Source organism: Phasianus colchicus, chromosome 22, assembly GCF_987193195.1.
Source record: "Phasianus colchicus chromosome 22, bPhaCol1.hap1.1, whole genome shotgun sequence".
Classification (NCBI taxonomy): domain Eukaryota; kingdom Metazoa; phylum Chordata; class Aves; order Galliformes; family Phasianidae; genus Phasianus; species Phasianus colchicus.
Genome location: NC_143457.1, coordinates 6,094,657 through 6,109,203, shown reverse-complemented (window position 1 = coordinate 6,109,203; position 14,547 = coordinate 6,094,657). Strand labels below are relative to the sequence as shown.

General features: G+C 40.0%; 2 protein-coding genes across 2 annotated transcripts in view; both read right to left on the bottom strand.

Moving 5' to 3' along the window:
* Positions 1–557: 557 nt before the first annotated feature.
* LOC116242718 (putative glutamate receptor) lies at positions 558–9,836 on the bottom strand. Its single transcript, XM_090123162.1, has 11 exons — positions 9,692–9,836; positions 8,455–8,562; positions 6,160–6,191; positions 5,543–5,602; positions 5,256–5,435; positions 4,850–5,076; positions 4,064–4,161; positions 3,394–3,611; positions 2,747–2,972; positions 1,912–2,159; positions 558–1,402 (listed from the first exon to the last, which is right to left on the bottom strand). The coding sequence occupies exons 2-11, from the start codon at positions 8,525–8,527 to the stop codon at positions 1,301–1,303; spliced, it is 1,464 nt and encodes a 487-aa protein (XP_089979288.1). The 5' UTR covers positions 8,528–8,562; positions 9,692–9,836; the 3' UTR covers positions 558–1,300.
* Positions 9,837–10,983: 1,147 nt separating this feature from the next.
* The window catches only part of PLCH2 (phospholipase C eta 2), a 35,574-nt gene continuing 32,010 nt past the window's right edge, over positions 10,984–14,547 (bottom strand). The window contains exon 23 of the mRNA XM_090123180.1: positions 10,984–13,279. The gene's annotated coding sequence lies outside the window, so the exon portion shown is untranslated. The remainder of the gene's footprint in view (positions 13,280–14,547) is intronic.

The window sequence follows — 14,547 nt, the reverse complement described above, 5'->3', positions numbered from 1 at the left end:
AACAGCACTACCAACAGTTAAAGAACTCTTAACTCCTACTGCTTCCACTATTATTAACAATCTGGGGGGGGGGGGGGAGAGACGAGCTGCATCCATACTAAATTACTTAGCAGTAATCAGAAGTTTAAGTCTACATTGCATTCAAAGTGAATCTGTAATACTTTATTCAGGAACAACCAGCTCTATCCCTGTCACAGACATGTTAATTTCTGTTTCCTTCAGTTATTTAATGCTGGAACAGAGAGGAATTAGTCTCTCTGTTCACGCAGTGCAGTTAAAACCACTTCTAAGTAACTGAATTTGCGCCCTGCTCCATCAGATGTGCAGTACATAAATGCAGTTATTTAACCTTGAATTTACAAAACAGTATGTGCATGCATCAGCCATTCCACCTCTGAAGTGAAAAACAGCTTAATTAGAAAACTATTTAATATGTAACCAAAGTAACTGTTCCCCATGAACTTCAAAGATTCTTCTCTGACAGCAAGAAAATAACAAAAAACGCCCATTACACCCTTGCCTACTCTATTTGTACTTTAATTGATTTTGTTTGCCAGTGTTCATGTTCTACTGCTCTTGGATTTTAAGTATGAATCTTATTCCTAAATAGTTCCTAGTCAGGTTAACTAGGACAAACTGTCCTCCGTAGCTAAAAAGGAAACATATCTTCTGATGGAAAACAGACATTTCTTAAATCTAGTTCCTTAACTGTAAGGCTTCCCCTTCTCAGATTTTAGGCCTTTGTGTAGAATACAGTTAAATCCAGCATTATTGGAATGGATGCATCAGTAATGTCCTTTCTGATTCAGAAATGACTTTCACAGTGATCACTATCATTTGCCTAGAAGGAGGCAAAAGTACAGTCTATTTATAATTAAAATCTTAGGAAGCAGTTATTCTTGATTAGAAGAGTCAGATAAAAGCTTTAATTTTCAAGATTGCACCTCATTCTATAATTAGTATGCAGAGGCTTCATATTAACCTATCCCAAGTCACTTACTCCTGCAGGCATTTATGCACTTACATAGTAAACTTCTAAATTAAATATAGATGTGATCACCCATCTTAACCTCCCTTAATTTTAGCAGTTGCTCTCTCCTTCTTATCAATTTAAATTCTTCCAAGCTGCTTGGTTTTCTTCTATAACCAGCTCCACCATCAATCCAGAAGTACTGTGTGTTTGTAATTAGAAACTAACACTCTAGTCTTGCAGAAAAATATCTTTCTACAGTGATGTAGCTCCTATGACATATATATGGTAGTACAACCCCAATATATGCCCATTCCTTAAGAATTTTTTTTAAGCATTAGCCCTCCCTGAAGTCTCCTGGGTTTGTCTTGTATTTTCTTTTATACGTAGACGAGTGCACATTTCTTCTGTGAAAATGGAGCAACAAGATTTCTGGAAAAGAAGATGGGGGGGAAAGAAAGGGGATAAGGTTTTCTGTATTGTAGAATCCAGCTTTTAAATGTTCACTAGACTTTCATTGCAGTGGATAGGAGAACAAGAACACCAAAATACACATTCAAATTCTAGTGCAGTTTTATTTATGTGTTTTCCTGCTTGTCAAATGACTTGAGAATAGCCATACTTGAGAATAAACTTGTTATTGATGATTTATTGTCCTCTGTACACACTAGAGTATTGGAATGCAGTCTGTCTGCATTACAGTAAATGTTTCTATTTAATATTTTAAGCTTTTTAAAATTTTTATATTGCTTAGGCTACATAACTGTCACATAGCCCAAGCAACAACATAGCATCTATTTTCCCACTCCATTACATTTCTTTCCTTAGACAAACAAGATTGCCATAATAAGAAAGCCAGCATTCTGCCCAGTGGAGCACTAATGCCCACACTAAACAGAAGGGAGCCCAAGAGGAAGACAAAGATGATGACAGTCACCCACCTTCACATGTCCAGCAGCATGTCTGCTCTTATTTGACAGCTCCACCATAGCTGCAATCACTCCTAATGCAAGGCCAATTGCAAGAGTAAGAAAGAGCCCACCCAGAGCTTGGGGCTGCAGAGGACTCCATCTGTCTCTACTTTTGTGAAGGCAGCTGGACTCCCACCATTTGTTACGCAAATAGTCAAGATCACCCGATTCACGCAGTTTGAGGACAGCAACTGATAGCTTCTTAGTCCATGGCGATGCTGGCAGCAGAATGAAAGAGAAAAGCATGTAAGAGAGATCACAGACAACATTTTTAATCAACCTGCCACTACATGACAAAGCAGGGTTAGCTGGGTGCTGCTTCCCAACTTTCAAATGGTCTTTCTGCAGAGTGCAGCAAAATAATCTGAGTGCTTTCTTAGATGACAAGATAACAACCATTCCTATCCTATCCACTAACAGAATAATGACAGTGTGAAGTCTTTGAAAAATACTATCCGTCATGCTTACAGGAGAACAAATTTTATTAAGAGTTCTTCTGTATCCTTGGAGCAGGAGGAAAAAACAGAAAGAAAAAAAAAAAAAAACCTGATATCATTGGCAGTGGGAATTTTTAAAATCTACTGTTCGAAATAAGAGCAAGCACTACTGATAATTCATTTACTGAATGAAAATATTGGATAGCTAGGTTAACAACTTGTTCATAGTGGATTATTAGCTTTAATACATAGAAAAATGTCTCAGTTTAGGATTTAGCTATTCCAGGCTCTTTGCTCTAACAAGCTATTTCAAACCCCCAAATTCCAAGTGGAGAGAAGTGGGACAGAAGTCATACACAGTGACTAACCCTGGGCAGTGGCAATGCCAAATCCTCTGGCTCCAATAACTTCAGGGGCTCTGATCAAATTGCAGTGCCTGGCGGCTGCAAGGTCTTGAGAGATTGATTCACCAATGAAGGCATAATTGGATTCCATCACACGCTGAACTGCTTCCTGGTAGGTTTTGACTAAAACGTGGTCTCGTCTCTTGTCCATATATTCATAGATCATCTGATGGATGGGATTCTTGGAGTTCTGCAATAAAGTGACATGTGAAATAATTACCCAGAAAAATAATTGCCTATATGTGCAGTGACTGTGAAAATATATAAAGAATAAGAGTACTTAAAACTATTTACCTTTCAGCCCTCTGTAATTAAAATTATCATCTTTCTAGCACTTTATGTTCAAGGTACACAAGAATAACCCCTGAAGACTAGTACCACTGTCTTAAGAGAGGATACACTATTAAAGCACAATCTTCTGCATGCTTCTCTCTCAGAGAAAAGGTGAAAGAAGAGATAAGAAAACAACACCTACCAATCACATTAAAGTACAAGAGAACTGGCAGAGTCTACAGAGAAGAAGGCAGTGTAAGACCCAACGTGCAGACAGCTTGACTGCACTTTAGCAGTTCTAAGGCAGGCATGTATGCACACAATTACATTTTCTGCACCTTAAAGAAGTAGAAAGTGGAGGAGCCATCCAGTGTCCCAAACTCGAGCTTCCTTTGCTTCACAAGATCTTCAAATGTCTGGATCGGGAGCTGCTCGCTGCCAGAGCTCAACAGGGCGGTGAAGTTGGCGATGTAAGCAGCCAGCAAAGCTATGGTGAAAAGCCACCAGATGGCAGCGATGACCCGCACAGAGAACGCCTTGGGCCGAGGGGTGACACCTGCGGGACCAATGGAGCCGACAGAAAGTGTGGGTGGTGAGAGAGAGAGCCTGAGTCAAAGCCAGCACAAGATTTTTTAAATAAAGGCCAAACTGCAAAAGCTGCTTTGCAGCTATTTTAGGAACACACGGGCTTAAAACGCCCTCAGCGTCTGGTTTGAATAGCATCAATGCTGCATGCTATGCTGAGCTGAAGCACTGCTACTGGCCAAAAAAAGACTCCACTCTACAAAACATAAGTGCACTGGTTAGTCCTGGAGCAAGAGTTACAGCAGAAAACACACAGTGCTCACATGAAGCCAGCCGCCTGCACAAGTCCCTAATCAAGACATCTCTGTTTTAGCACTGCCAAGCGTCCCTATTGATCATCCTTTCCCTCAGCACCCTAACCATACAGTACAGCACAGTACTGTTACAGACAGCTGGATATGCAGTCAGCTCCTCCCAGCTCACCTTGCAACGTGAGCGCTCCTGCTCCAAACCAGAGGCTGTTTAAAAAGGTGAAGTGATTCTCTTCGTTCTTTGGCTCATTCCATTCACAAGGGCTCAGCCTATGAGGAAATAACAGGATGACACCAGACACTAAAGGAAAAAGCAATCCTGCAGCACGATGTGCAGCAGTGCAGACAGCCTGGAAATGCCCTATCTTTCCATCAGAGGTCCTCCTTTACTTGTAGCCCAGTTTATCTAGTAGACAAAAAATGCTCCTGGTCAATACCTCAAGTATTTTGCAACACTGAGGGCTCAGGACTGTGCACAAAACAAAAAAGCAGTAATAGAACTTTCATTCAAAATTCCAAATGCAGAGAGCCTTAGTGCAGCCTCATGAAGAGAGCACGAGAAAGCTGAATGTCCTGGGAAAAGGAGGGAGGGGAAAGAATTTCATCCACAAAAGTCAGTGTAGGATTGAGTGCATGAAAACACTCTGGGAGAAAGGACTGTGCCAAGGAATATGGTCAGAGTAAAAAACAACTTTGAAAAAAAAGTGAGAACAAAAAAGCTGAAACACAAACACACAGTCCTTCTGACAACAGTGGATAATCCACAGCAAGAGATATGGTGATTTTCACTGGAAGTTCCTACTCTTAATCTGCCATTAAGGTTTATTAGCTCTGGTTCTAGATTTGTACAGAAAGTTTCTCAAAGCAAAATGCACCCTGGTATTTTCTTAAAAATAAAAATCTCTCCATAGCTGGGAAAGCAGTTGACTTGAGCAAAACCTGTAAAACACATTTATACCTGGCAACAAGGAAGAGGCAGACACACGTCAGCACATAGGCAAATAGGAGGCCAGTCCAGGTCTCCTTACTGAAAGGAGCCAGGAAGTGGAAGAAAGACATCTCCTGAGAGACGGTGTCCTTTCGAAGCAAGATTCCAATCCCAGTCTGCAGGAATGGAGTAGTGAAGGAGATTACCTCTTCCCTTGCTGACGTGACTGTCAAGGGAGCCACTGCTATGTCTGCTTCCTGTAAGTAGTTAAAATATAACCAATCATCCAACCTGCCTGAAGTCTTTTATCATTAAAACAGAATGCTTCCCAGGCTGAGTAGACTGATACCTACATGGCCAATAGCCACGTAAGCACAGCTCCTGGGCTCCTTTCCTTGTTAATGCTGCAGCTTCTCAAACGTGAAAAGAAAGTTACCTGTCTCAGAATCTCTCCAATCATCCCTGTCCAGTTCCCATTGGAAGAGATGGCTCCATACTTCCCATCTCCCACCACCTTCACCTTATAGCTGAAGTGAAGCATTGAAGCGAGTGCTTTCAGCAAATCAATGCAGTATCCCTCCAGTTCTGCACTTCTCACCATGACATAAGGATCTTCCTGCATAAACAGAGAAATACAATTACATGCCACCACAGTCTGCAGTGTGACTGACTGTGAATTAACTCCAGCTATCTCCCAGCTACAGTGCTTTGTTACTGCCTTACCAAGATTGTTGTGACAGTCAAAGCTGGAAGGTTCTCTTCTGGACCCCTCAAGTCATTGGCCTACAAATAAAAAAAATAAAGGAAAAATAATTGGATTTCCCTGCTTACCTAGGGTTTACATTATAATGTGTATGTGTTCCATGACAGTAATTAATCAATCAAAAGCATTTCACTTTATTGCATGTTGTCAACATACAAATAAAAAAGAAAATCACATTAAATGCTGTCACAGTTCTTCAGGTACAAAGTGCATATAATCTTCCAAAGAGAGATCAATTTATGCTGCTGACAAAACAGCTAGCAGCCAATTAAGGCCTCATTAGAGAGCAATTCCTGGAGACAAAACAGTGGGAAACCTGAGATGAAGATGAAACATGAATTCACTTTCATATGGAACAGCAAATTCAAGAATGCATCTTCCAACCTTACAGTCATATAACTGAAGATGCTTTCTGTTCACTAATACTTCAGAACAGTTCACTTTTTTGCTACTAAAGCTGCTTTCACAGATCAAACACATTACAGGCTGCGAACTCATCTATTTCTAGATTTAATATCCAAGAGCTTTTGTACACATGACTTTATTGGTAGCCCTGCACCAATGAACTTAAACATACCTTAATCATAGCATCATCATTCCTCACTGCTCCTGAAAAAATAACAACAAAATCAACTCCTTGCAGGATTTATGTTTACAGTTCCTTAAAAGTGAACTTTCATAAACTCATTTCACTTACATAAGCAGAATGATCATCCCTTGGACTCAGAAGTTCACAGTACAGCTGACTTGTAGTAATTTTCTAAGTTTGTTTCCTTATTCACAATGCAGTATTAATGTCAAGCAAACAGAGGCAGAAATATACACAGATAGATTCAGGCTGCAGAAGTTTCTAATTCTAGCTTTATTATTATCACTCACACATTGAAAAACAGATTTTGCAGAATCGCCCTTCCTGATCAGTTGAAAAGCCAGCAGTCCTGCTGCTTCACATGACTTAGATCAACCCCCCAGCTCCTGTCAAAGCCTGTATGCCTAAGGAAAAGCCCTCTAAACAACCTGCAGTTCATCAGCATTGAATTCCAAGACAAAAGGGTTTCTTAATAGGTTCTTATTGTTAAAAGCAGAGAAAGGAGACCATCTCGCAACCAGTGGGGCAGAAATCCTTCTCTGCCTCCTCCAATTGCTTTCTCCCCCAGAATTACAGGTGCTCTGACTTTTCATTCCTGTGAAAATTCACTGCAGAACACCTGAGTCTGTCACCAGATCTGCTTCTGATCTGTTGTTCTGTATTACCTCTCCTCCTTGTGTCGGTTTCCTCTTCAGAAAAAATCCACTTGTAAAAGTATTATTAATGACATTAATTAAGCTTTTGGCTCTACTCTTCGCTCCAGTGTGCAGCTCTTAACAAAATCAATTGAATTATTTGATCCACAGCTTCCTTTACCATAACACCCACAATACCTCAAGTCTGCAAATCTAAGAGATCTAAACTGTAATATTTGAGATGCAGAATGAAAATCACAATTGTGTAAATGTACAGCATATTAACTACCCAGGACGGTTTCTTTTATTGCTCCCTGGAATCAAAGAATTCACAGTGCAAAAGCCAAAACAAAAACTAAAAAAAAAATAAATAAATAAAAAATAAAACGAAGAAATTAGAGTGCTTGTACTCTTCCAAGCAAAAGCTGTGAGTTTCTCATTAAACATAACAACGTATTCATTCATTATGTATTATTCATTCTTTGCATTTGCATTTTCTTGTGCTGAACTCTACATTATTGTTAAAACAAAACCAGCTTTTTCCCTGTCCTCCACAGTTCTCCATGGGAGCTGGAAATCTTCACAAAGGAGTTCTCTTGTCTCTCTTCAGAAACTCATTAGAGCCAGTGAAAGCTGTTTGAGGCTCTTTTTTTGAAGACCTGCTAGGGTTTTTTGGAAGAAAACAGTCTGTACCGAGGGCTTCAGCTCCCCCACAGTGGCACTGGATGCAGCTGTTCAAAGCCCCATTGTAGGAACTCCTGAAAGGACCATAAGTAATCGAGTTGCAGCCCTAACTCTAAGTTCATCACAGTGACACTTCTCAGAAGCCAAGTCCTCGTTGTGAGAATTTAGAAAAACATACCACACAGGGTCTCATCCCTCCACTCTTGCCCCCAAAGGTTTGCTGCTGCAGGAAACTAATGTGGTTGCAAAAATCAGCAACCACAACAAAAACAAAAAGCTTTCAGCACAGATAAATCAGGACTGGCCTCCTCACCCCCAGTTTTCTACCCTGTCTCCCCTCTGCCTAGGTTAGTAACCCTGCCTTGGTACCCTCTGTCCACTTTTCCCTTTATGCAGCTTGTGACCATGAGGGATAGCTGAACCAAGAGGTCAGATGGATGACAGTTTTGGAGTACACTGGGACACTCAGGATAAGAGAATCAGAGAAACTGACCACTGTCACTGAAGTGAAAGCCTGATGTATACGTAACCTGAAGCAACCTGCTGCTACCACCAGCTCTGGTCAGGTAAGGAACAGGCAGGTGAGAGGGGCAGGAGAACCAGTAGAGGAGTCAATTTTTGTTTCCCAGTAATGCTGCAAGGCCAAGCTACTCCTTAGTGCACTGATGCACAGAACACCAAAAAGCCACAGTAAGATTGAAACAACAGCATTTGTTTCAGCTGCAAAAGCAAACTCCCCAGCTCCTTGCACTGGGATCCAACCAGCTGACGGCTGTGCACAAGTCACTGGCAGGCTTCTTCTGCTGGCCCTAAGGTAGGTCCTGGCAATGTCTTCGTAACCGAATCTCAAGCAAATTTTAAAGACAGTGTCCTGATCTAGCACTATTATTAACAAGAATTAAAAAACTGCAAAGAACAAAACCAGATTTGAATGCAGCTAGCATTTTCGGCCAAATCTTCTCACCTTTCTGGCTCGATTCTCTCAGGAGCAGCACAGTTGTAACCACACAGAACATAAAGTGAAGTCCTTTGTCCATTGCAGCAGAAATAGTTACTGTTTAGAGAAAACTTCCTGTTGAAGTTAAAGGAAAATCATTAATACTGGTTTTATGATTCCTCAGTGCTGAGTTAAATCAGTACATCTTGGATTTTCTGCATCTCAATTCTGAAGAGTTCCAGTTCAAACAAGGGCCTCTAAGTCACATCTGAGACCAAATAGAACAAACAGTAAAGAACAGGTCCCAGGGAACACTTCAGTGCAGGAAAAATGATGTGATGAACACATGAAGTGGATGTATCCACTGCACTATATCTTTCCCAGCCAGCTCCCCACAGAGGAGAGGCAATGTCTCCTCAGGTGCAGGGTCAGTGTGCAGGCATCAATAAACAGGAGATTTTTCAGGAGGTCCTTATTTCAGAGACATAAAAGCAGAATGTTAAATTTCCTTTTTTTGGGTTGCAGAGGAAAAAAGCAGCAGGAATGATGCACTTGAGTCAGTAAGGAACAGCTGTTCCATTTTGTTTTCTGGTAAATTTAACCAGTAAATTATTGCTACTTTTTCATTATGATTGAGTATGTACTATAAAATGATCCTTAGAAAGATATAAAAAAGAAAAGCTATTCTGAGCTGGTAATAAAAATGAAAGAGTTGTTATCACACTGGCTGCTGTCTGTCTAAAAAAAAAAAAAAAAAACAACAAGTGTAAATTTGTGCAAAAAAGAGCATTTTTGCAAAGGCAAATATATTTCCTTAACTCTGTGTTAGTACTAAGATAATTTAAGGATAAATGGAATCACCTGCAGGGAGAATAATGGGAGATGACTTCAGTGCCTTCCAGCCTGTGGGGAGCTGCTCAGCTACTGCTTAAATGAACCACTGCAACATCCCCTCACCATCTACCTAACAAAGTACTACAACATTTTCTCAAGTTTTACAGCAAAACAAACTAAGGATTTAAGATGTTACTCTGCTAGAATTGGCTCTAAAAACTTCTGAGTCTTTCAAAATACAAAGAAAAAAAGACAACATTACTCCTCAGCCACTCTTCTGCACGTAGTGCTGAAGGGAGGCATTGGTATTAAACCGAGCAGTAGAAAAGATGAACAGCCATCAGCAAAAAAGGAGACAGCCTGTTGCACACAAGCTTCAATCTTTGCCAGCTACAAGCACAGCAGTGATTGAAGGCAGCATCTCACTTACAGCGATTCCTTCAGCCTCTCCTAGCTTGGTCTGCCTGACTGGGTCCCAGCAGCAGCACGTCGATGGGCAGGCAAACGGAACTGCTGGAACAGAACACGCTCGCTGCATCCCCGCTGTTATAAGGAGAGCGGGAGGAGCCAGGCGCGGGGCTGCTGCGGGAAGGACGTGCCAGCCGGCAGCGCAGGCTGCGGGAGCACCTCGCCTTGGGGACAGAGGAAGGGAGCACCCAGCAGAAAGAAGTTTGGAAGCAGGTCAGTCCAGCGGCTCAATACTACACTGAGACTCGGAAAGTACAAATACCTTTGCGTGGCCTGCTGTGTGGTCCTGTAAAAGCCTTCTTTCTGCAGAACCGTGCCCTATTCAGCTGTGCCCATCTCCCCTGTCTACTCCTGCTGCTAGCTGAAGGCTTTCTCTGTGCTGTGATTCTCAGATCAGTTGGGACATTCAGGTACAACATCAGAACCCTTACAAGCCAGTTACATACAACTAGTATTTCCTCACATGCCAGAATGCTGAAGAAGGGCCTGAGCTTCAAGGTAAACCACAAACTCTGGATTGTACAGAACTGTGTTCACAGACATGAAATTCCTGACCCCTTCATCCTTCCATTTAAAATCTCCACTTCAGAAGTGAGCTACAGTACAACCCTGCCAAATGGCTGACTATTGGGCCAGGTCATTTATAAATACAGCATCAAGGCTCTGAAATTACAAAGGATTGCTTTCACAGGAATTCAGCAGAGTAAATCATTACAACACATCCTGCAGGGGAGTTGGAACATGTCCACACTTGAGTAAGAAAAGAATTATTTCATACTTACTTGACTTTAAGCTCTGTCCATGATGGAAATGTCTCAGGCAGCTTGCACCTTCCTCCCTAAGCCCTTCTATATATGCCACTGATTTAATCAATCATTAAATGTTAACTGGTCTTCAACAGTCAGAATTTGCTTACATTTCATTTTTTTAAATGCTTATAATAATGTATTTGGTGATGCCGAGGTGGAAGGGTGGGACTCATAGTGCACTGCAGTGGAGCTCCAACATTACTTTTACTGCACTTCAGACACCAAAAGGTGCACATCTTTCTTACAGCATGAATTATGACAAGGTGCTAACGGACACTATCAATGACATAAGGACATTCTTTCTATAGGACAAAACCAAAAAGATACCAGGAAATCCATTCAGCTCGGATTCTCTCAGATGCTCTGAACTGCTCCACTTCAGGTACTAGCTTTGGTAATTGGCACATGATTTATTTTTCACTTTATGTGATAGCCACACTCTGGAGACTCAGACAAAGCCTTGCACTTAGAGAGAGGTTAACAAAAATCAGACGAGTTAAGATTCCCAGCTGCTTCTCATGAATGTTTTTCTAGGCTTTAGCAAGATGCACATTATGGCATGTGATTTTTCACAGCTGGCAGCTAATGAGGGCTAAGTCACTAATAAGCTCAGCTACAAGCAGCTGTAAACATCTCAGCACTGTCAAAATGAGTTTTTACAGATACAATCAAATGTTCATCATCAGTGATCTTCAACACCAAGCTGGAGGAATACAGACCATAAACACCAAGGACAACCATGTACTGTCTGGACTCCTAAACTGACACTTTAATGAACTGAAAAACATTTGGGACAAGTCTATGACCTCACAGGGAGAGCTCAGGATGATGGAAGATGGCTGCTGTTACTCTACATGCCAGCAGGAACAGATACAAAATGGGCCTTCCCTAGACAGAGTTACAATCATTACTGGTGCCTACATAGCAAGATTACGAGGACCAAATACTTCAGCTTTAAAAACCCATTAAAAAGAACTGTGTGCTTGTTTTATGTGCACTTCACTGAATTCTTACCTGCAGCTTTGGATGAGATAGAGCCAAGAAAGTGTTTTCACACCTCAGTTGAAGCTCCCTATATATGCTGCCTTTCTCTCTAAATTCTCTTTCGCCAGCTTGATTTTGAGACCTCCACTATTGCTCCAGTTCATGTAGGAAAAAAAACAAACAGAATCTAAAAGAGTTTTGCTTAAAGCTCTCGAGTTTGTTGTTGTTGTGAGAGGAGGTAGGAAGCAAGACAAGAAAAGCCCTCTCCCAAACCTGCAAGATACTTAAAAACCTAACTGTGATACCAGAATCAGCAGTAATCTTTTCCTTTTGTTAATCAAACACTAAAAATTGGAAATAGAATACATTGATTGGTTAGATTATCACTGCTGTAATTAATTATTCTTCAGAGAAAAATTACACTGAAGCAGAAAGGATGAAGAACAAAACTGCTTAAGTAAATTCCTGCTGCTCAGCAGTGTAGGTACCACAAAATAAATTCCATTCATATGAATACACAAACACATCATTAATAGTCTTGTGCAGTGCAACAGAACAAGTTGGCAAGGCAGTTACTACTGATTTGCAAACAGGAGGACAAAATTCACATGTACCCTAGCAAGTTAAATCCAATTGCTGCTTTTTAAAAATGTGAACAAAGAAAGATATTTTGAAGTGTTGCATGATACTGTCTTCTGCAAGGTGATTTAATTTAACTAGTATTGCTTAATCAATAAAAGATAAAAAAGGATAATGGATCTTGGTCTTTGAAAAGACGCAAATAGACCTTTCACACATTAACTTTCTAAAGCTATCAATTTGCATGTACCTTCTTGCTTTAAAGATAAAAAAGTAGCAACTCCCTGCAGCTCTTCAGCCCATAACTGAAGTATTACAGGCTGACTTTCTTGTCTAAAGAATGTTAATGAAATTCACTTTGTTTTAAGATACAATGCAGGACTGATCTTGGCAGATCACACACTCTGCTGATGATTTACCTTTTTTTTTTTTTTTTTCTTCAGAGACTGCAAAGACATTGTAGATTTACTTCAGTACACGTTCCAAACCTTTGTTGCACAAACCTCAAGGGCCTCTCATCCAAATTATGAAGAGAAATAATGAAGATCAGAGCTAGGATGGAAAACTGCAGGAGCGTGTTCAGACAAAGCATCATTTTAAAATATTTCATCAGGGAATTTTACTCCTCCCAGCCTCCCCTTCCTTGTTATGCTGAAATCATCAACCATAGTTAGCTTCACCTTTTGATATCTCAGAGTTGAAATGTTTGTGGCCAAATGCCAAGAACTCCTTTCTAGCCTCACATCCATAAGTCAACTGAGGACCTTTCCAGGTAAGGGAATGAACAAAGTAATGCACATTTTCACTGTGCACTTTGCTGGGACAAGAAGAGATCTTTTGAATGAGAAGTATTTTCAGTCAGATCTTAAACAACCTCAGTGATGAAACAGGTCTATCTACCTTACATGAAAATACTGTAGTTTATCTTTGTATTGTTCTCTGTGACATTCACTTCCTTGGCTGTCTCAGAACAGATTAGGTCCTTTGATAGCACCTGTTGGGCTACAAATTCCATGACTCCCCAAAGAATTTTCATCCTGTCGTCACTGGCTGCCAACACTAGTTCAAAATTATCCACATGCTGTGTATCACATATTAGAATGCCAGTCTCTACCAATACTTGCATGTATTTTGGTGGACCAGAGAAAATTTGAGCAGGATCTGAACTGGATATCATTCTGAAAAAGAGTAAAATTAAATGTTATAACGGCATTAAAAAAGTGTTATGTTTCAGCTAAGCAGTCAACAGCTGGAAGATTAAATATGTTTATTTTAGTAGTACAAGGTGGTCTTACAAACAATTTTTAGATTTTGCAATATACACAGAAGAATCATTACAAACAAAAGCAAAATATTTTCTCAATAATAGGGACTCTATGCAGCTTGAAAATAAAATTAAACCTCTGTTTCTCTTTAAAATGCATCTCAATAAACAATCTTCTCCATCACTGATAAAATACATCTATAATAAATGACTTTGGAGGGGGGAGATGGGATGGAAGAAACACCTTAAAAAAAAGTTTTAAAAAATGGGGAGGAAAAATGGTTATTCTATTTAGCTTGCTATATAACTCTAAATATGTTCATCTAAAAAAATTAAATATATATATTTTAAAACATATCATTGAAAATTTTGCATGGCAGTGCAATACAGAAGTAGTAAAATTCATCCAAAAAAGTGCTATGTACAGCAGCATTGTTAAAATACCATAAAGAAGGGATGGTTCTGTTTTCAAGAAAAGATCAGTGTGCTTTTTAGTCATTTCTGAATTAGTGTCAGAAGATGTTTCCTGCCTTTTTTGACTAATTCTCCCTTCTCATCTCATTCCCACAGATGATGTTTTGAGACAAGAAACAGTCACAGTTCAGTTTAAGTGTGTGCATGTGTACACATACAAGCAGACATATACCTGCATACACACGGATGCATACATATATACTTATATATATATATATATATATATATATAAAAACAAGTTTGGTTTAAAAAAAGCATTCCTTTGGAACATGGCAACAGATTTTCTTTCTTCAAAGAGTGCGACAATATGGATTTTCATTGAAATAAGACTTTATCTACTATATTATTAATTAAGGAAAGAGTTCCCCTGCGATTTTGACCATTTCCAGCTCTTCATGAGAACACCAAAACAAGTTATGTGATTTCAAATCCAGCCTCCTTATGGATACGTAATTAATAAGAGTAACATTAGCTGTCACTAGCATCACTGATGTTTAACTGCTAGACAAAGCAATTAATGAAAGTAATAAGGAGCAAAAGGTTTGCACAGAGCAAGTTGCAAGTGCAAAGAAGTGGTCACACACAAAGGAGGCCAGATTTGAGGCTGGAAAAAAACGTAATAAAAAAAGGAGGTCAGGTCATTAAGACTGTAAAAATATGTCTCTGATTTCACTTGGTTGGTCGAATTCCACAGATGGATGACAAGTC